At 39.5% G+C, this 22,900-nt stretch overlaps 2 protein-coding genes across 11 annotated transcripts in view; both read right to left on the reverse strand.

Annotated features, from left to right (window-relative positions):
- Positions 1–8,304, reverse strand: part of LOC127366386 (protein spire homolog 1-like) — a 42,385-nt gene extending 34,081 nt beyond the window's left edge. For 2 of the 10 annotated variants that reach the window (XM_051405207.1, XM_051405211.1), the window contains exons 1-2: positions 7,729–8,303; positions 2,657–2,685 (exon numbers count right to left, since the gene is read on the reverse strand). In XM_051405207.1, coding sequence (XP_051261167.1) covers positions 2,657–2,685; positions 7,729–8,047 — 348 coding nt within the window. In that variant the 5' untranslated portion in view covers positions 8,048–8,303. Of the gene's footprint in view, positions 1–2,656; positions 2,686–7,728 lie in introns of all 10 variants that reach the window. The other 8 variants (XM_051405212.1, XM_051405210.1, XM_051405206.1 and 5 more) reach the window with 7 other exon arrangements.
- Positions 8,305–10,780: 2,476 nt separating this feature from the next.
- Positions 10,781–21,194, reverse strand: atp6v1c1a (ATPase H+ transporting V1 subunit C1a). The gene is made up of 13 exons (XM_051405243.1): positions 21,027–21,194; positions 20,343–20,503; positions 19,661–19,728; positions 18,540–18,625; positions 16,100–16,194; positions 15,779–15,870; positions 15,319–15,417; positions 15,123–15,191; positions 14,932–15,024; positions 14,583–14,676; positions 13,598–13,695; positions 13,348–13,474; positions 10,781–11,495 (listed from the first exon to the last, which is right to left on the reverse strand). The coding sequence occupies exons 2-13, from the start codon at positions 20,472–20,474 to the stop codon at positions 11,397–11,399; spliced, it is 1,152 nt and encodes a 383-aa protein (XP_051261203.1). The 5' UTR covers positions 20,475–20,503; positions 21,027–21,194; the 3' UTR covers positions 10,781–11,396.
- Between the last annotated feature and the right edge of the window lie 1,706 nt (positions 21,195–22,900).

The following is a 22,900-nucleotide window of genomic DNA, read 5'->3' on the forward strand; positions in this document are numbered from 1 at the left end:
AATGTGTAGCTAAATAATGGAATTGTAACACTTGAGCAATTGCACATAAAATTGCTAATGAACATCCTTATTTTTCAGTGAATTTAGCTGTAGTGATTACTACACAAAGAGCATTGTGCTGCAGCATGCTGCGCCAGGAACTCGGCTCATTGGCTCTCTCTGAGCAAAACAGCATCATCTGACATTCACAGCCGCATCATTTGCTAGAGTTCACACTGTTTGAAGCCATGTGCAGATAATGTGTGTCAGCGTGGACTTCACATGTGTCCCTGTTCATCCAGCTTTGGGCTAATTCCACACTGTATTCTAGCAGAATGCTTCTGCTGCAGGATTTAATGCTGTCAAGCATCAAGCAGCTCCAATAACTTGCCAGTAGTTTTGTCAGCCAGTCTGTAACACACTGTATTGTGAGAACTCATTTCTAGTGCAAAGCTGCTTAGCAGGGATTTGTCTATACAGTTTCACATTCTCTGCTTCTACAGTGAGCTGTGTGTGTGTGTGTGTGTGTGTGTGTGTGTGTGTGTGTGTGTGTGTGTGTGTGTGTGTGTGTGTGTGTGTGTGCTTGAGTTATTTGCTGTCCATCTGTTATCACAGCCCTGTTTCACAGCAATCCAAATCTAGAACTCCCTGAAAACTACTGCACACTGTCTCTAATGAACTGGAGAGAGATCCTCAGTCAATGTGCAACATCACATGAACAAAATACGTTCCTCCCAAAGTGATTTATCAGCTCTGACAGCATCTCCTGAATGACACCAGAGAGATCCCTGGAGGTGAAAATCATTCCTTCCAGCAAATATTCCTAAAATGCAAACGCAGAAGAGCTAATCCCTCCATGGTGTAAGACCTATTTTATCACAGCAATTAACAGCAGCTGATGATAGTACAGAGAGTGTGTGAGAAGGCGGGACCATTTTACATAGCCCTTTAATTAGGTCTGAAACTGCTCCCAGAACTGTCGTCAAACAGGAGGCCTTGCTGGGTGACATTTCCAACCAGTCAATCAGAGAAGCCAGCTGGGAGCTCTGGGGCTGATGGAGGAAATTACTAGATGGAAGATGCAAGCTGAAAGAAGGGATGCCTGGGTACATGGCAGAGAGTGGTCTTCCATACTGACAGCTTTTGTCTTATGTCATACCTAGCAGCCACTATTTATAGGTATGCTGATGGTGGTAACATTTAGCATGGATATCTCCAAAGTAACAGAAACTTAAACTGCAGATCTTGTTTGGGTAAAAAAAAAGGTTGAGGAAACACATACTTTCAAGGCAACTGTCTTCATTCATTTTTTGAGTTTTAAGTCAAACTCTTAAGTTTTGAATTAAACTAGTAATAATTTACTTTTCTTCTTTAGAAAAAGTCTTTAAATCTGTAAGTTTTAGAAACAAAAAATCTGTATTTCAGAAATTGTTGAGAAAACTCTAAAGTCAAAAACGGTTATTAATGTAATATTTTCAATTGGACTTAAATTGAACTTTACAGAAACATTAGAAGCTTTAGAGTTTTGGAAAGAGCCAGGCTAACTGTTTCCCCGTTTCCCGTCTTTATACTAAGTTAAGCTAATTGTTTCCTTGCTCGAGCTCTGTACTACAGACATTAGAGTGGTATTGATCTTTTCATCTAACTCTTGGCAAGCAATTAGCATATTTCCCAAAATGTGGAACTATTTCTTTAAAGCATCACCCTCTGACATCAACATGTTGGCGGAGACGTAACAGTAGATGATGCTGATGGCGCTCCATGCCAGAAACTCCTCCATCAACAACTTGCGCTGGAGGCTGTCTGAAGTTTGTTTTTCTGTGTAATGTTGAGTTTAAAGCTTGGAGTGAAACAAAGTGCCTATTGGAAAAAATACATTTGAACTCATTTTATTTATCAAAAGGTATTTAGTTTAGGCAGTGGGGACCTGCAGCACCTGCATTGCAGGCATGAAGATTAACACATCACACACCCATGGCTTATGACAGTTTCAACCACACGGTATCTGACACTGGTTGCACTTGAAATAATCCTGCAAAGTGCCCACTCTAATCTTAATACAATCTCTGTTGTGGTGACTGGCTGCCCTCTTTTACTGTAACTAGGTAATGTGACCAGCAGTGGAGGGTAAATATTTAAAAAGGAAATAATGCTATTATTGTGGTTAAGCCTGCCATTATCTCTCTCTGTACGACCATATAGTTTCCTATCGTTAATCTAGTTAATTGACCAACTGGTTCCTTTCCAGAAACACTGGAGTTTCCCAGCCTACACTCTGTGAGGTCTTTGAGGTATTCATAAAAAAACATTCCAAACAGTTTCAAAACTAGTTACACCCGAACAAATCCATTGATGTGGTCAAAATACTCATTCTAAACATGTATATTGTTTTCTTTGTACCACCTAGTCACTGGGTTGCACATAAAAACATGAAATAAACATTGCCAAAGCACAGTAAGCAAGTAAACAAGTCCCGGTTAAAAGTCCTGGTTATTCCAGATATAATGTGCCCAACTTGCCAACTTTCCTTCATATTTGCTCTTATTTCCTCCCCCACCAACAGCAGGTGCTTTGATACTAAACACAAGTAAATATGTCCACATAATATTGTTCAAACCTCTGCAAGTATGTGCATGAAATACAATAACTACAATAGAATTGCAGTGGAGTTACTCACCTCTGTTGTTGTGCAAGGGCTGTATGTACCTGCAGGGACACAAGAAAGCAGTGTTGTGATAAGCAGCAGACGTAAACCTGAGCATAAAGCAGCTTACATACACACATTCGTGACTACGTACATATCATTGTTCAGTTACAATGCAAAAATGCTGTATAGGATGTATGACTGAGTGCATGTGATGATGCTCTCAGCCATCAATGTCAAAGGTCAGGCATTACTTTTGGTTCAGTGTCTCAGGATCCAATCAGCAGGCAGAAGGTATCAATGGACAGTCTAAAGCAATGGTTCTCAACCTGGGGTCCAGGAGAGGGTTCCAGGGGGTCACCAGATAATGGGGAATATTTTATTTTTACTATAATTTAGAAGTTAGCCCAGTGTATAAGAATGACTATACTGTTCGATTTTACACTCTTTGTTGTTAATCTACAGCACAAACAGTTTTGGAATGACTTAATCTTATCATACAAGGATCCCTGAGACAACATTTTATCAAATACTGGCCTGCAGCCAGATGTGTATCCATTTGGGGTTTCTGACACCACAAAAGTTGACCAAGACAACCACTTGTTAAAGGATACTCTTATGCTGCATTAGGGGAAACCACACCCATATTGAGCACAAATATAGCCGCTATAAAGCAGCTGATGCTCAGATGCATTTCTTACTAATTTAAGATGTCATACATCTATTGTCACTAATCTCAGGCCACGGAAGATTGTGAATCTGTACAAATAGCAAGGAGTGAGAACTATCAAAATAGTTGAATCAAAATAATCTGGATGGAACAAACAAGAATTTTTGCATGATTTTTTTACCCAAAATAAACTAATCGGGAAAAAACAACATGTCCACAAATGATAACATGAATAAAAGGATAAAGGTTAGTCTTGTCAACAAATAAAGACCAAAACCAACAATAGTGCTTCACAATACTTTCTGATTATCCTATGTTGTCTGTGGCAATAAGTCTCTTCATTCCAACTGAAATTGTAGATCTTCCAAAACAGATCACAAATATATAGTAAATAGAGTAAATTGTTCATTTGTTGGGGACTATTTTCAGTTGAGGATTAATACACATTCAGCGTGGAGTGTTTCTAGGAAGGAGAATGGTGAATGTTGGATTAACTAGAAGGGAACACGTCACAATGTTTGTTAATAGCTTTTGGACAACAATGTATTTGTTACTAGGATCAATTCATAGTTGGTTTTAGTTCATGAAATTTAATTTACTATAATAATAATAACAATAATAATATAGAACACCAAGCCTTATCTGTTAAATGCTCACGTTCAGGTTTAAAGGAAAAGCTGTTATATCTTGGAATTTTAAATGTAACGATTTCTATCATCTTTTGCTATCACAGTACCATAACTTACTTATCATCAGTGATTACATATTCTCTTCCGAATTTTAGCAAAAGAGAGCTCTGTGCTCTAGTTATCTTTATGCAAACTAGACCACTTTTAATGAAAGCACTGGCTCATTTCTAATTACTTTCATGGTTTAAGTCGCATGTGACTGATGATGACAAAACTCCTCCCAAGAAGCCATGAATGTACTCCCTTCAACAAGAACTTTAATGTTTCTCCAGGCTACATCAGCCCAGCTTTTACTTCACGGACAAACAGCCTGCTAACAGATGACCCTGTTAACAAACGGCTGTTTTGTGTTGTAACGCGCGGAAATGCAACGCCACCACAGCTCTGACATCATCTCATGACCTTAACTTGCAGTAGCAGATTTGAATGCCTTGCTGCTGTATGGTGAAGAATAGTTAACGGAGTGATGTGTGTGTGTGTCTATGTGTATTGCAAACAGGGTGAGCAGATAATAGAACATGCTTTTTTAATAATACTATAACCCTTGTGGAAGGCACCAGCACGGAAAAGAAATCTAGCCTATTTATCAAAGTTTAGGCAAGACACAAAAATATTTAGTAAGGTTCTTAACAGTGCCCTGCTTTCATAATGTCAGATATAATAAAAAATGTCAGGTGTCGATAAAACTATACTAGATGGACACGGTTTTAACAGACAACCAGGTCTAAAACTAACCTTGTCTGGAATTAACTTGAAGTCAATCTAGCAGGTGACAGCTTCAGAAGTCCTAAATCCAAAATGTTGGCCACAGATTTATCGCATTATTTACATGAATGAGTTTGTCTGAGCGAGCTCGTGCATCAGGGAGAGAGAGCCTGTGTTGAACAGCACAGATAAGTGGCAATTAGAGCAGCACATTACCCTCAACACTGAAACCATTTGTGTGGTTACACGAGCAAAGCACTGAAACCGCATAGCGATTGTACAGCCGGGGTACGTCCGCAGGAGCTAAAAGTGATGAAGAATCAATTCAAATAGTTTGAAATAGATAGCTAAAAGTAGAAGATAAAACTAAAAGTAATGGATAAACAGTTTAAATGAGCTAAAAGTAATGGATGAATGTTTAAAATATATAGCTAACCTAGCTAAATGTATTGGATAAGTCAATAGTTAGCTCAAACTAGCCCAATGGATAAATGGTTGAAATAGCTAAATGTAGCTTAATACAATGGATAAGCAAAATAAATAGTTCCAAGCTAAAACTAAAGGATAAACGTAATGTTAAATTAGCTAAAAGAAATGGATACATGATTAAAATATTTAGCTAAGCTAGCTAAATGTATTGGATAAGATAAGCAGTTGAAATAGATAGCTAAAAGTATTGGGACAAATGGTTTAAACATCCAGTTTAAAATCAATTCAAATGAACACATTTGGACCACAAAAAAGTACAAAAATCGACATAATATTGAGATGCAGCTCTAACTGCATTATTTGTCTCACTATATCCCTCTCTAACAGCTATGGTAATATTTATCCTGTATTTATCTGTACAGGATAATGCATCTCACCGTGTGTGTGTTCTACGTCATGTATAATATTTTGCACATCCGGTGTGTGATGTGAAGGAGAGGTTAAGGTGTCCATAGCAACATGATCAGTGAAGCTATTTTAACAAACACAAAACATGACATCTACGTGTATAACATGCTGAACTATAATTAACAGCTCAATTCATTCTTAATACATTTTGCATGATATGACATTACATGAGCAACGGAGGAATACAAGCCTGGACTCCCCTCCCCAATGGTTGCTTCCATGCTCCTAAAAATAGCCCATTCATTCTAAGCATATAGACCTACAGGCCACCACCAGCATCATCATCATCACAGCTGTGCCTCTCAGATTTGCTCATGAAAGTTGATTAGACGAAGCAATCGGAGCATTTATTCAATCTAAAGCCATAACACTGACTCAGCAGTGTTCTGCAGTGTGTGTGCAGCTGAGTTAAGAGCACATCCCTCAGGCCCTCAGGTATCGTCCATTACAGACGGAGATAGATAGATGGATAGGCATTCACTCAGCCTGCTCTGCACTCTGCGTTCAGTGTCTCAGCAAATGTGATTACAGCTGACGATGAACATGCCAGGACCTCGGTTTGAAAAGAAGACTCTGTAATGTGTGCATGCTATCGTTCACAGACACACCCATAGCAACACACACATCGCTTGGCACGCAGTGTCATTTGTTTTGTTATGGTTTGGGATCCTGGTTGATCTCTTTTTAAAAAAGATCTGCAGCCTTAGTATCTCGGATACAAGAAGTCAAATACCAGAGAAACACTAACACTCTCCCCCATATGAGACACAAATTACCATTAAGTACAATAAAGTCACCATAAAGATGCTGCGTAGCCCCACAGACACTGTCTAAATCCCTGAAGGGATATTTTCAGAATATTGCAGTGATTCTTCATTTGGCACACATCACGGTCTACTCTCACTTTCTTGGATATTTTCAGCTTGGCAACAGAAACACTGTCACACCAGCTGGGCTCTATCTCTTCATTTTTATAGCACCTCATTAATTATAGCTGTAATCAACAAGGCTTCCCATGTCACAGTGGGGGTGTAAGAACATATCCATGCACCTGAGCATCGCGATATTATCTTTCATGATGCTGTATCAATTCTCAAAAACACTGGAAAGATTTTTAATGAATAGTTTTGTGTTAGAGTTTCAATTTGTGTTAAATCCTGACTGCTAGATTGCAGTGCTGTCATCTATCATCAGCCACACAAATAGTGCTAGATGTTAAAGGGACTGTGATATACAAATGCAGATCATACTGCTCTGATTGCATAAAAAAGTAAACTTTTTATTACTCAAATCTGACACTGTGTTCTTCATACTATAAAAGTTTTCCTATAATAAGATTTTTTTAATAAATTACCTTGTTTACAGTATCGCAATATATCAAAATATATTGAACCCTAACCCCTGTATCGTGATACATATCGTATCGCCAGAGTCTTGCCAATATAATGCCCTGTGTCACAGGAACAGCTGAATAAAGCCATAAAGATACAAGGTGTGTGCAGGGGTGAACCATCACTCCATGACGTCCTTTTCTATTCACACACAGGCCCACACCTTGATCCGATCAGTGCCAATGCACATTTCAGCTTGTAATCACTTGCTTTAATCAGATGAAGCAGAATGAACACACTGATCTGATAAGAAGGGGCAAACAGGCTTGAGAGGCTTTTTAATAAGAGATGAAACCACATGATGCACACACGTGCCTTCGGTGAGGAGGAAACAGTGAAAACACCACAGGAGCAATGAAAGTGAGAGCAGCGGGGGTGTCTGATGGCATCCCTTTGTTTATCAGGGATCATGTGTAATGGAGCTCTAAATGTTGTGGCCCTGCTGCAGATTAAGTGCAAATAAAGCACCTGGTCAGTAAAAACGTGCACAAAACAGGCACATGTTCAGTTTCAAAACATGTGCAGGCCTACACATTTTATTTATGGTGACAGTGTTGTTTTGGTATATGTATATTATACTGCTGTTGGGTATTACGCAAGTGTTGCTGTGATTGTGTGGGCTGTTGCACTCCTGGTATTTGTCTTTTACATAAGGGCAATCACAACACCTCAGCCCTATTATTTGAAACGTAGGCTAAGTGATGGCCTGGCCTAGATCGGAGTAGGCGTTCTCAGTCTTAAATAATGTTTTACCTTCACAGCCCTGTTGTTCCACCCTCACAGACCCGTCTTTCTGTATCCTAACATCCCCCGGTCCGGAGATCCTCATTGGAGCCGCCGCTGATGATGCTCCGGCTGCGGCGGAGCAGCTCCTCCTGCCCCGGTGTCCCTTCGCCAGCGTCCTGCAGCATTGGTAACACACCGCCCATGCCTGCTCCTCATTGATGGGCTGGCCATAAAGCCCCAGTATCTCCTCCAGAGAGAGACCCTCCGCTGCTGCCTCCTCCTTTGAATTCATCGCTGCAGCAGCATCCGTCAGCCCTCCGTGGTCCCCGCAACGCTGCTCGGCCATCCTTTCATTATCTCAGCGCAGGAGGCCCGATGATGAGAACAGGTCCAGGCCGATATGTGAGAGGGAACCTGGAGGCATTGATGCTTCCCTCCAGCAGCAGCACACCGGTGATTGTTTGCCCGCCCGAGCCCGACGCCTCGTTCAGGTTTCGGTACCAGCTGTCATGAGACGGTGCGTGTGGGGGTTGTGTGACCGTAGCCTTCACCGTGTGAGTGTGTGTGTCTCACATCACAACCCAGCAAGCCTGGATCACTCCTTCATCACATGATCTCTCTCTCTCTCTCTCTCTCTCTCTCTCTCTCTCTATCTATCTATCTCTCTAATCTCTCTATCTCTCTTTTTCTCACACACGAACACACACACAGACACACCAAATGTCCCTGCATATTTTTTTTTTTGAGATTTTGAGAGATGGATTGATTATAAGACCGTTCGGGTATTTCTTTTCTTTTTCTCTTTTTCCAATTGATGGTGGATAATTCAGATTTAGTTCATTCAAATATGTTTCACTGGAGTCAAAGCTGGATTACTATCCATGGTCATTGGCAACAACGCATGTTGAACCCAACCCAAAATGAGTGGAATGACTATTACAGGATACTGATAACTGTGGAATATGCAGTGAAATCTGTAGCTGGACTCATTTAAAGCTTTATTTCTTTATTATTTTTCTAAATAATAAAACTGTAGTTTTTCTACAGTGTTTTCATTGTTCTATGTCCATGTAATATTTGTTATATAGTAACACAGATGCTTTTTTGTACAGTCTTTTATTGCTTACAATTAGTAACATAGTCAGTCAAGTGTTGCCACATCATTTGAATATTTATACTATGTTTATGTATATTAAGCATCTTGGGCAGAAACATTCACCTGCTGAAAAAAAACAATATTTTATCTATTTCAATCATTTATCTTTTGCATTTATGTTTTATTGTGGGTTTTTTTTTTGCCCATTTTCAACCTGAGCAGAGGTTTAATCAGGTAAACTGAAAACACAATATTGTAGTCATTAATATTAATCTATCCCATTGCTACTGTAGACTGTACTTCTTTATGTTAGTATTTTCCATCTTATTTATTTACAGTTTTGCATTTGTGACAATTGTTACCCTTCTGGATACTTAAAGCGGCATTAGGTGATTTTTATAAAAAATATTTGCACATTTGCTGAAATTTTATATACTTATATTCTGACAGTAGTACATGAGACAGATAATCTGTGAAAAATCAGGTTCCTCTGTCTGCTCATAGTGCTCCTATAATGGTATTTGTAATAACCCACCGGGCCTGAATGCAAACAACCAATCAGAGTCAAGAAAGATAGTTGATTGTTGAGTCTCATTCCCAGGTTGTCAAATACAGACGCTGTGGGACCCTGGGAATGAGACTCAACAATCAACTATCTTCAAACTTCCAGCGTCTTTCTCGGCTCTGATTGGTTGTTTTTGTCCAGGACCGGTGGATTTGTGCAAATGCTATTATCAGCGCTGGAACAAGCCTGATTTTTTACATGCTATCTGTTTCATGTTCTACTGTCAGTACGCAGTGGAAATTTCAGAAATAATGACAAAACATTATTTTTATGAGAGACCCAATGCAGCTTTAATTCATGTGATCAAGTTTTTTGTTATCAAGATTCAACATGTTTTTGTACATTATTCTTATACATTATTCCTATATTTTTTCTACTTTGTCCCCTTAAGAAGAATCTGTGTTCCCCAGCTCTGCTCTGATTGATCCAGTACATTGACCCCTAATCATGTAGATTAGAAACACCTGAGTGATGGCTGTGCTTCTGTCTGTATCTGATTTCTGTTATTTGGCAGAGCCTTTGTTCATTCCAAACGCTGCTCTGTTAAATTACATTTTATTATGAGCTATCAGTGTGGTCTCCAAATCTTAAATGGTCATGGAACTTGCAACACATACAGTTTAGACGCATACTTGATATTTACAGTGGTGGAAAGCAACTAAGTATATTTATTTGTGTGCTATTATGAGCAATTTTGAGGTAGGTGGACTTTACTTGAGTATTTCCATTTTATACTTCTTTATACATCTACTGTAACTACATTTCAATGGGTAATATTGCATGTGCCTGATTTTATACATAAAACATATGATCAGTTTGCAAATTATGATGCATTGTTGGAGATTAAACAGTATATGAAGTAGTTCAAGTGGCTCCACCTCTACCAGCTGCAACATAAAAGGGCTGCTTACATGTTATTGCACCAGTAATAATGAACCAATAATATAATAATAACACTAAAGGCAGGGCCACTTTGCATAAGGAGTACTTTACTTTTGATTCTTTAAGTCCATGTTATTGCTAATTATTATTGCTTTTACTTAATTACAACTTTAATTCAGAACAAAACAATATCATGCAAGGACCTCATCTGAAGTGTCTGTTTAGTGCCCTCTGCTGGCTGTCGGTATCTCCAGCTGTCCTCCATGTTTGAACTCAAGTATTTTTCTTCCAGCTATTTGGATTCCAAATGATTTCTGCTTAAAGAGGAACTTTCCTTGAAATTACCCGTGGCTCTGCATATGATCATGAGTCATCACAAGGCTTCACAGAGGATCTCTCTCTGTACTACGCACACACAGACGACGCCTACGTATCTCTTTTTCTGTTTCTCTCACATGCACATCGCTCATGTAACGGCCTCACCATAATCATAAAATAAAATCTGGGAAGAAATGATGCACATACACAAACTCACACATATTTGATTTGATTTATTCATCAATCACATTTATTCAATCAATGGTTTACACAATACTCTGATACAGATCTCTTTTGACAGCAAATATACACACAACATGAGACAACACACACTCGTATAACAGCTTTGTTGCACAATGTCTGCGAGGATGACCCCACGATCTCAGAAACACACACCAGATCCGGTTGCCATGGGTACAGTGATAACATTGCCCATATGTAAACACAAATCTCTGGACACCGATACAGAAGATGCAGTTATCAGTACACACCAGCACACGTGGAATGACACAGTAAATATACAACTCTCTGACATGATTTCTTTATCCATTTCACATCAAAAAATTATCTGTGTGGCTTAAGAAGAAAAATACACTGTAAACAAAAACAATATTTAAAAGTCTTTTTTTGTCCCTTGGTTGTAAAAGTGTTAAGTGCTTGCTGATGAGGGTTATCATCACAAGAAATGAACATGCAGCATTGTCATTCAAGCAGCTGATGGGGAGAGGCGGCAGTGAGAAGACAGACAGTGGGGTCGGGTGGAGGGAGGACGGGGAGGTTTGTACCAGGAAAAACTTAATCAACACTTAACGCAAACACAAAATGGGGAAAGCGTTAAACTTTAAAGTCCAACAGGTTGCAGTCGATCTTGTAGTAGACGTAAGGATAATACTCCTGCTGGCTCAGGTTTAGGCCTGGGATGTCCATTGCAGACTGAAAGAAAAAAAGAGAGAGTTTGGGCTCAGTGCTAAAACAAGAACTGCTTAAATGACAGCTTGTTTGGAAGTAATAGAAGGGGCTGGTTGGGGTAGCATGAACACTTAAAGCCAATATTGCTAAACAAAAAAAGGACCAGGGCTCCAGGGTGAGATCAAAATTCTGTCAAGTGCGACATTTTCATTGGTCGCAGCGGTGCACTTGAAATTGAGCAGATCTGATAAAGGGAATGGTGCGTGGCCGGCAGAGCAGCCCCATCCCTGCAGCTCTTCTGAGAGGGATATTTCTGCAGGGCTTTACCAAATAGTCCTGCACAGCTTTTTATTTTCATTTTTGCATGTCTATTCATCCTGCAGCGTGCAGGATTTGAGGTCAGGAAAACCTATTTCAAAATGCACTGACCCAGGTTCCATCTCTGCTCTGTCATGAGGTGTGTGGACACGGAGGTGTTGCCATGTTTATTTGTAATGTAACTTCGTGAAGTAATCAAACAAAAATTTTTTCTTTTTTTTAGGGTAATAACATAATAAAATGTGGTGACAGACTTAAAGCTTAAAGGTGCAGTGTGTAATATTCAAGAGGTTCTATTGGCAGTAATGGAATATAATATTAATTGTTTGTACGATCACCTGAAAATAAGAATCGCTGTGTTTTCCGTTGAGTGAGACTTTTTTATCTACAGACACCACAAGTTACCTTCCATGGAGTCTGCCATGTTGAGTTGGCATGTTTCTACAGTAGCCCAGAACGGACAAACTGAACACTGGCTCTAGACATTTTTCGTAGTTTCTCCTACACACTTCCGAGCCCGTTCTCATTCGCCGGTTCATCAGATACAGATGACAGCGGTGTTCAATTAGTTGCAATCTGAAACTTCACTAGCTAGTTACCACACAATCATTCACACTGGTCCTTTAATCCAAATACCTCAATTGAAGCTTTGAACGTAAAAAAAAAAAAGTTTGAACCATCTTTATTTCTGTTTACAATCATTTACATAATCTATTAAGAAATGACATATTACATGTGTATAATGTACACTTGCTGCCTGATATATCCCACCCACTCACAGATGCCATGATAACCAGATAATCAGTGTTATTCACCTGTCAGTGCTCACAATGTTATGGCTGATCAGTGTTTAAGGACTCAGTTGTTGTTGCTTTCTTTTTTGCAGTAACCAGCTATGGCCATGAGGAGGAGCACCCGTTATTCTCTGATGAGTGATGGGAGGAGTAGCAGAGACTCCCAAATCGATACTACTACACATGCTAATTTTATACAGAATGTACTACATATTAATTGGCATAATAAACTGTTTTATTAAAAAAATATATATATATACATACTTCTACTACCTTCTTATACTAGCAAGAAATGATTCAATACATGCAATGTCAATGTCAATCAAACTGTGACTTTGAATCTGACAGGCAATTAAACTTTTGAACAAATTTAAAAGAGAAGACAAAAAAATATTTTTCCCAGTTGTGCATTGCATTGTGGGAGAAAAGAGCCCAGCGACAGCGCCCGCAAAAATAGACCATGTTTAGCATTCATAAGGTCTGGTTTGAGTATGCTTTATTTCAACCCTAACCCTAACCACTTTTCCGGAGTGAAACAAGACTTGTTGAACCCAGGATGAACACCCAAAGGCATAAAGATATTAAACTGTTACTGAGATTATTTTATAACCTACCTTCTGCCATGATAATAACAGTTATAAGTAATAAGTATATAGTAGCACATGCCTATGTTGCCTCAATATGTGCAGTGTTTTTCTTTATGCTACGACATTGTAGTTAGTTCAGTAGTAAGAACCTTTATATAAAATTATCACAGTACTCACATCAATGATCGCTGCTGCACTGCTGTCCAGATGTTTGTACAGATCATTGAGCACCTCTCGCAGCTTCTTCATGGTCTTCTTGCTCGGCTGCAGGAGCATAGCCTGAAAGTTCACCGGCAGCCCATATCTGGAGGAACACATTGCATAAGTATGCTAATTCAAATCTGTTTTAAAACAACTTTTTAACTCCTGCCAATGAATAAAAAGCTAGCACTGTCAAATGAAACTTCAGCTTTACTGATCACATTACCTTAAAACAGATTCCACAAAGACCCTTAGTGCTTTGATGTGGATCCACGCGATGAAGGCTTCACTGAAGTTCACTTTCAGCCATCGGACAAGAGGGCCCTGCAGAGAACAGTTGCAGATTACATATCTTTTTTTGGAAGCGGCAGGCTTACGGTCTCGCCCAAAGAGAAGAATGCACTCGCAATCAATGAGATAAAATGTCTTTCTTATCTAAACCAAATTTGGCAGACAGGTCTCACAGGAAAAGATTAAAGCTTTACTTCTCTCTCTGTCGTCAACAAGTCTGTATTATGCAACACCACTTTTAGGTAAGAAAGGTTTTTTCCTGCAGTGGATTTGTGTGTGGTCAGCGTTTTTTGACCGCTGCTGGCTGCAAAGCACCAAGATTTCCAACTGCTTCTTGCTCTTTAATTGGTAGTTTTCTACAAAAGTAATTAGTCAGTTTTCCAATCATCCAGTCAGAACACCCTCAAAACACAACCTTTAGAATTCAAGAAACTACTACATTTACACTTTCCTAACAAAACCTTGTTTTTGGAGTGACTAACCGGAAACATACCTTGGGATTGTAATAGTTGTTTAGCTTTAAACTATCAAAAAAGGCATTGTGTGTGTGTGTGTTCAGTAATTTACTGATTGGAAAACCTTCTAAATTGACCCCAGTGATACACATTACCATATGACAAAAAAGTTAATTTTGACAAATAAAAGTAACTTTGTTTAAAATAAAGTGAATAAATCCACACTGTAATAGATTACCTATCTCGGGCAGGATTTAAGTCACTGTAAGGTTATCTTCATAATGAGCTAAAAATAAATCCAATGGCTGATACTAGAAGTATTTGTACAATTTGTATGGTAGATAATGAGCTACAGTATGGTAAACCACTTGTGTGGTTCCTTGGAAAGATCAGCAGGAGGCCTTAAACTACTCAGCATGCAACTGTATCAATCAGCAAGTTTAAGCAGAAAATGAATTCGCTTACAAACTGCTTCTTCTTATCTGTGGAGAGGCGTGTCATCTCCTCTTTGTCTGCCTTCATCTCTTCTTCGTTGTACTGGAAGTCTCTCACTGTGAACCTAGAAATAAGATGTTAACAGAAATCAGCTTCATTTGATCATGTATATTTCTGCTTGTATAAAGATACTGTGTGAAAATCAGCCCGTGATATAACCTGTGACCACTGCAGCGCTGTTTACTTGATATCTTTAGTAAGAGCTATTTATATAGTAGTCTGGCTTCTCTTTGAAATAAGCCAATTTTCTCTTGTGGACATTTTTCACACTTCTTCTGTGCAATGCTAGTGTGTGCTGGCTCAATACAACAACTCTTACTTGTTCTCTCTGGCTTTGTGCTTGAAGTCATCAATGGCTTTCATAAATAGAGTGACGCTGAACAGCCCACTGTCGTTGTCTTCAAATAGCAGACTGGGAGAAAAGACAGGTACTTGTTATGCTACTGTAATGATACTGATAAACTGTAGATTAACCCCAAAGTAGACATATAACATGATGACATCACGTACTTTGAGGAACGAGGCACCACCATCTCAGCCAGTGTCTCATACGTTTTCTGCCAGTCAGTGTACGCCGTCCTGAAAGAACAAAGGACTTTCAGGACGAGCATCTAATTTATCCTCCTCCTGTTACACTGTTTCTAATTCAGTCATTTGCATCCAGACATGTCTGTGATAGTTGCCATAGTAGAGAATTAATACTCACTTTGGTACAACTACCAGCAGAGTGATGAGGTACTCTGAGTCCAGTACAAAGTCGTCCTTCTTGACAATATCAGCCAGGCTCCTGGTCAGCAGGCTCCCCCTGGTGGCACACAACAGTGTTACAATAACATGGACGTTGCATAAAGAAGGTGCCCAGTGTTGACAAAGCATTTCTGTGTCGCAGTAACTTTTCAGACCGCGCTGACATGGAAACATGGTCAGTGGTCCTTGACGCTTTTCTGATGAATAAGCACGTGTTTAATTTTAGAGCTGCCCGGTGTGACCAAACAAGATCTCTAGGCAGAAGACAGTAAGATAGATAGGAAGATTTCTTTTTGCTTTGTGATGTCGATTTTCCAAACTGTAGTTCAGGTTTGGTCTGGCTAGCAACATAACTTCCTGTGAAAAAAACTCTTCAGCCTAAATGCAGTGTTAAACATTTGTACATGTTAATGACTTACGCATTCTTCCTTTCTAAGTTCTGCAGGTTTCCCTTCAGGTTGTTATATGCAGATGCTCTGGCCTTCAAGTCGTTGTCAATCTGGGTTACTTGCTGTAAAAGATGATGAAGATGATTTATGATACATGAAATACATACTATCATGTCCTTTAAGACACACCTCTACACAGAGCACACGTCGGTGGACAAAGACTGTAAAGGCCTAGTTGGAATTATAATCCTACCCAGATGGTGTTAGAGCTCTACCACTACACATTAGGCTACAAAAATTAACACGGTTGACAATGTACATAAATATCTGTACACAGATAGAGAGACCTACCTTTGAAATGATTTCAGAGATGTTTTTAAGTGACTGTTTGATGGGATATTTCGCCATGTCCCATTGGAATCTTGTGATGTAGGTGACAAGATCAACTGAAAAAAAAACAACAACAGAAGACCTGTCAGACTATTATCTGTTTATTATCAGATTATAGTAAAGCTACACTTTTATTACAGTGATTTCAGATACAGCTAAAAGGGTCATTGTATTTATTTGTCCAGATTCAGACATTTCTCTTTTTAATTCAATAGCAACGTGGCTTTCTATACTGTGTCCACAGATCTCACTGTGCAGTATTCATTATTGTTCTACTAAAGAAATACTGTACCTATAAAAACAGTTGAGAGTGAATTCTGTAAATTATCCAGAGTGACCTGAATGTCTTTAAATGTTATAACCTCTGCTAACAAGTTTAAGTTTTTGTCGGTCAGCAGAATTATGAAAAAACTAGTCTGCCTCGCATGGGCCAAGAAACAACCCATCATTTTGGAGCGAATCTGAATCACGGGGCAGATACACTATTTATTTTTCACTTTTGTTAAACACTGCATGATAGGTCAACTGTAACAGCAGTGTCTATGGCAAAATGAACTGAATTTGTCAGATATGTGTGAAGCCGTTGTAAATGAAAGTGGTGTGCTGTGACTACAGCCATCTCAAACATCAATGTAGAAACAAATGCAGCAGGCGCGTAAGAAATAAGCACTCAGAGATGTGATTTGTCCAGATAAACAAGGAACTGCGAATTATCTGACTTAAAAATATGACCCATGTGAATCATGCAGATGATGTTATTTCAGCTTAAGCATTTGATGAGAGTATGTACATAATAATAAAGTGTCTTCTGGTTTTCACAAATGTATGTTAAGTATGTGAAATATTTCCAATTTAGAAGTACATAATAAATGCACAGCTGAGACAATGAGACTTCAGGTAGACACAACCATATTTTGACGTACTGTAATTCTAATATTTTTGGAAATATATTCAGACATATAGTGGATGTGCTTGCAGATTTGCATATCATAGAAGACTCGACTATTGACCTTGGCAGAGGTCTGAGCTTTCCGAGTGCACGTCTATGAGCAACCCGGAACAAAATTCCATTGACCTTCTTACTCGGGTTGAGGCTCATGTCTCAATCTGTGGCCTGCGCAAATAACAACTTACTTATCTGGATTGTTGCGTACCAGAGTTATGTGAGAAAATTTGTTTTTTGATCATTTGGATAATCCATCTGATCCATCAAATAGTTTGGCTTGCTTTTTCTAAATATCGTAAAGTATATTTAGTAGTGCTGTCAAACAATTCAAATATTTAATCGCGATTAATCGCATTAATGTCATAGTTAACTCGCAATTAATCGCAATTAAATCGCACATTTTTATCTATTCTAAATGTCCCTTGATTTCTTTTTGTCCCATTATTTTTTCTCATTTTAATGCTCTTATTAACATGGAAAAGTGGATCGGCTTGCTTTGTGCAAATGTTGTTGTTTTTGTTTTTTTTGATGAAAAATCATCCATTGTCACTGGCTTTGACGAGGGGGCGGAGAATTCGCATCAGCTGTGTGCTTGGCCATCAAGTGGTATTTCAGACTGGACGTGCTGCGATGATAGCTCAGTTCACAACGACAAAACACACAGATCACTTTGGTCTTGTCAATGGAACCATTTGGCAACTTTTTAAAAGTAAACTTTCCATTTAGAATATTATTGGCATCCATTTCGGCGTCTCGCGCTCACCATCCACTCAAAATGTAACATCTACTACTCTTAAACAAGTGTGTGCGGCGTGCCTGTTGTTTTGTTTCCAGTCTAGCTAGATCCGGTGTGGTGTTGTAGTTTTTCTAACGTTTCTAGTTGTTGCAACAGCATGTGAAAAAAACTACAAAGTGTGCTAGGCCAAAAATAACGTTAATCTCGCGATAAAAAAATTGACGCTGTTAAAATGGGTTTGCGTTAACACCGTTAATAACGCGTTTAACTGACAGCACTAATATTAAGAACAAAATCAGTGTGCCTAAAGTTGTTATTATCATTACTGCCCAATTCATGATTGTTATTATATATATTCATAGGTATGTTTTCATTAGTGTATAACCATCTGAATATAAGAATCGTTCTGTTTGTGTTACCTTAGAATGAGCTGTTTGTATCTACAGATTCCTTGAGGCCACCATCTTTCTACAGTAGTCCAGAAGGGACAAATCAAAAACTGGCACAATATAGGGCTGTTTGCATTTTTCGCACATTTCGTGGCCACTGGAGTTTGTCCCTCATGCTTGGTGGTTGCAATCTGCACCTACTCTGCTAGATGCCACCAAATCCTACACACTTGGCCTTTAACCTTGCTGTGCATTATCCTATTTCATAATCACAGTTTTTTTGGGATACTAAATGAATTGAGACACGTTGTGTTGTAATCATCACTGTACCTCCATTGGCCAGCAGGTTCTCCTGTACTTTGTCTCGACTGTCCTCCAGCACGTCGGCCATGTACTGTGCAACCTTCTTCACCACACTGTGAACAGCCAGGAGACATCAAAACACACCATGCCAACACAAGCTGCGTGCACAAAGCCAGTGTAACACCACACACTCACTCTGCACATGCTCACACGACCACCATGACCTCATGACCCAAATTTAACACAAACATACACACATACACACACATCAAAAACTTTCACATATTCCTGTTAAGGTAATTTCCTGACAAGGCAATTTATAATATGGCAGACTAGCAGACTTCAAGATTTTTAACCACACTGTTCAAAGCAGTGTCTACAGTAGTTAAGCCAAGGAAAGACTGAGAGCCAACTCACATCTCATGTCGAAAAAGTTCATAAGAAAGTATATCTGCCACTTTTGTTGGATTTTAACTTTCTATAGAATATTTTATTGTTAACATAATGACAATCCAATCAAAACTTGGGGCAAGTTAAGTAACAATGGGTGCAATTCTGAAGAATTCAGTAGCTTAGATATTGCTTTTTTCCAGATATGCTGGATGGAAACTTCAAAAAAGGAACTAGATTAAAGGCTGTAGTTAAACAAGTGAAACCGTGTTGCAAGGCTGGTCTTTCTCACAGTCTTGGAAATATCTACAGAGGAAGAGCCACAGAGAGCTACAGAGCTTGGGCAGTGATGGCTGTGTGTGACTTTTGGATGTCAATATTTCCAGCAGACTATAAATTACACTCAAACATACACGCAGCACATAAGTCATTGGGTATAAATATGACTAAAGAAAGAGCTGCTGGTGTGTCACCCAACTGTAAATTGCCAAGTTTAGACTGCGAGGCCCGCTAGCCTCAGGCCCCTGTGAAATTCCTCATTGTTACAAGGTAAGGGAAGGGATTAGGGAATGGTAAACCGGCTACATCAGAGAGTCAGGGGCATTGCACGGGTTAGGGGATTCTTTTCATGCCCTTTAAAACACAGAGTGTATTCAACATGATGATGAGAGCCCTATAAAATAACGATTTAATCACTAAAACATTAATTCCTCAAAGATAAGAGGACAGCAATGTCCAGAATACAGTGGGTAGCATACCTTTCCACAAAGGAGTCTAATTTGGCCAGTTCATCTGACAGTCCAACCAAGACATCGAGTGTGCCCACCTGTTTTTGAACACAAAAAGCAAAAATCAGCACATTTTGACTTTTGACTCATCAGTCCTGAGATTTGCGTCGCTTTTAAGTGGGCTCAGCAGGGTTGTGTTTGAACAGTGACATCTGGGGTTCAATCTGCCTACAGTGACATCCAGAGGGGCCCTATGTGCTTAGGACGGCGCCTCTTTGTCCAGAGCCGCTCATGCATTGCTAACCGTTCCAGGAGAGCATTAGAGCCCCATGTGGCAGCAAGGTCAGCGGGGTCACTTCACCTTCAGCACAGAGAGGAACCGAACCAGACAAGCTGAGCTGCTCTGTGGATGAAAACTTCACCAAACCAACGCTTCAACATGCAGGCAACGGATCTGCACAAAGACTGCTTCCCGTACACACAATCAGCTTATTCTTGACGGTGGATATATAAGGTGAGTGATTTTCATATTAGCATACTTTTACATATGGAACTACCATATGTCTTCTTTTTTTTTAATAGATACAAGAAAGATGTCCACATTCAACTACTTGTTAGTCATCACCGCAAAGTAATGGCTCTGTACTTTAGTGTGGGAGAAAAAGTATGAAACTGTGACAAGCAGGGAAGCCAATATTAAATCCATGTTAACCTTGAGGTCTGGGATGTTGAACTTGTGGTTGGCGCTGAGGTTGTTGCTTCGTGTGGTGGCTGCCATCATTTTGTCCCATGTTTGCTGGCAGGTCTTCTCTCCCGGTGCAGAGATCAACCAAAACTCTGTCATGGCTACAGCACTGGTGCAGCTAGAGAAAACTGAGGGGAGAGCTGTATTTAGATGAATGTGTGCTGTGTTATTACTCAGCACAACCGCTAATAAAACCCTGAGAAACACCGAGTCTGTCTCCTGATCACTAGCACTGGTTTAGCGACAATACAGTGTTTACAGTATTACAGTATTACCTGTCTTTAGCTACGTTTTAGCTCCAGAAAGCTGCTGGTTCTGCTGTCATGCAGTGTGCTGACTGTTGATCACAGAGCTAATGCAGTGATGCTACACTAGCAAACAGGAACTCCTTCAGTGTTAAAGTCCATTAACGTACAGGCTGACGTTATTGTTTTACCAACACTACAAATAATAATTCCCTGACTGCTAGCTAACCTTACATATACATAAATAAGAATTAAACATTACAGGATACAAACCGAAGCTGGAAAAAAATATGGTTAAGGTCAGGCAGCAGGGATTAGCTACCGTTAGCCACTTAGCTTTGCCCACAATAACAACAACAACAACAACAACAGGTGGGCAATGCGACTGTTTAACAATTTCACTCACCTGTGAATACTAAATGTGTCCGTTAACTGTGGGAAATAGAGCTGTTAATAGCGTTTCTATGGCTTGATCATGTTCATAGTTGCCATTCAATACAGTTGGTGAGGTCTCCTGACAGCAGCATCAGAGTCAGCTGATCTGCCAGAGGAACCGGAAGGCCTGTGCTCACTGAGGAAACTCAGCAGCGACCACAGCTGGCGGACAGCAGGTACTGCAGGGCAGGTAACTTCAAATAATGGCTGTGTGATTGTGGGTGAGTTTGATGCTCAGGTTCAAGGGCACTTCAGCAGGGCACCTGTTGGCGAACATATGAGTAGAGGGCCAGGTCCTCCAGATAAAGGAGGGTCTCAACAACTACCCTCTACTTAAGGAAATCATGTGAATGTTATGCAACAGTACATAGCTCAGTGAATGCCATAATAAGGATTTGTAGAACGGGGCTGACATTTCCATGTCACAGTCAATTTCACAAAACCCGTATTTAGGTGAGACAACATTTTTATTTATTTTTAATTTAACCAAATTTCATTACAAGATGTGATAAGAACTCCACCCCAGACTTGAGCGTCGATTCGAAGTGCATTATTGCCATATTAGAGAAGGAGACAGGCAATTTTGGATGCCAAGTCAGCAGCATTTGAGGTTTTAGAGTTACTAAATTTGGAAAAGCCAGGTCAGGTTTCCTGACTTTGGGTGTCTCCTGCACAGAAACTGAGGAAAACGCCCCCAAAGGGACATGTTTATAGTTCAGTGGGTCTGGGGTTCATTGTTTGGGACACAATGCTTGGTCTGCCTGGAGCCAACCCTCGACATCAAACGGCAGGGTGAGCTTGCCCATAGCTGGCTAGAGGCCAGTCTGTCGGGATGTTATCAGGACACACACACACACACACACACACACACCCACAATCAGTCTGTCTGTGGAACGCAGACTGCTGCTGAGAGTCTGGTGCGTGATCTCTTCATGTTCAATAAGAGAGAAAAGTGTTATTTTAGCAATAAATAGCACTGAATGGACAAATCATTATTTACAAATGTAATGCCATCCCCTCTCACGCACACCATTCAACATTGTGTCCCTCATGGACTACCATAGCTCTCTGGAAACAATCATCACGGTTTCCAACATATTTGTCCCAAAGGTGTGTTTACAGTAACTGACTAAGGCCTGGAAGTGTTATAATTGAATAGAAGCATTAAAATAGCTAAGAAATCTTAAAACACTGCCATCACCTCTCCTCTTCCTCCATTTCTTTAGATAACGCTCCCTGTTTTTCATCTGGTGCTAAAACAATGAAGCATAACAACAACAACTTGTTGGTTGGCTCACTCATGTGTTCCAGGAATGAAGGTCTCTCTAAATGCTTTGTATACACTAGCTCACAGTGCACATCACCTGTTTAATCTTTAAACTACCTGTTCTCTTGGACTACAATGACTTACTGCTTCCAGTAATGCAGGCATACAGTACACACATATAGACTACATAAAGGCTATGTACAGTATGTACATGTGAGTGTCAGCGGTGGAAGAAGTACTCAGATCTTTTAAGTTAAATAACACAATGCTTTGTTACAAGTAAAATTAGTACTCATTATGCCTAATGGCCCATTTTATATGAATATATATTGGATTACAATTATTGAAATCCTTGACAACAGTACAGCATCGTATTTTATTTGTTGACTATATTTGTTAATATGAATATGCAAAGTAACTAATAACCAAATTTCTAAAATAAAAAGTACAACATTTCTCTATTAAATGTAGTGGATTAGAAGCATAAAGTATTAGCATAAAATGGAAATACTCAAGTTAAATACAAATATCTCAAAATTGTACTCAAGTACAGTAAATGTGTAAATGTAGTTAGTTAT

This window comes from Dicentrarchus labrax, unplaced genomic scaffold (genome assembly GCF_905237075.1).
Source record: "Dicentrarchus labrax unplaced genomic scaffold, dlabrax2021, whole genome shotgun sequence".
Lineage (NCBI taxonomy): Eukaryota > Metazoa > Chordata > Actinopteri > Moronidae > Dicentrarchus > Dicentrarchus labrax.

Excerpts from the sequence above, each read along its gene's own strand:
- atp6v1c1a (XM_051405243.1), bottom strand. The coding sequence starts at position 20,474 with ATGACAGAGTTTTGGTTGATCTCTGCACCGGGAGAGAAGACCTGCCAG. Across the intron at positions 15,192-15,318 it reads CTGCTGGTAGTTGTACCAAA|GACGGCGTACACTGACTGGC; the intron begins GTGAGTATTAAT and ends TTGTTCTTTCAG. Across the intron at positions 14,677-14,931 it reads CACAAAGCCAGAGAGAACAA|GTTCACAGTGAGAGACTTCC; the intron begins GTAAGAGTTGTT and ends TCTTATTTCTAG.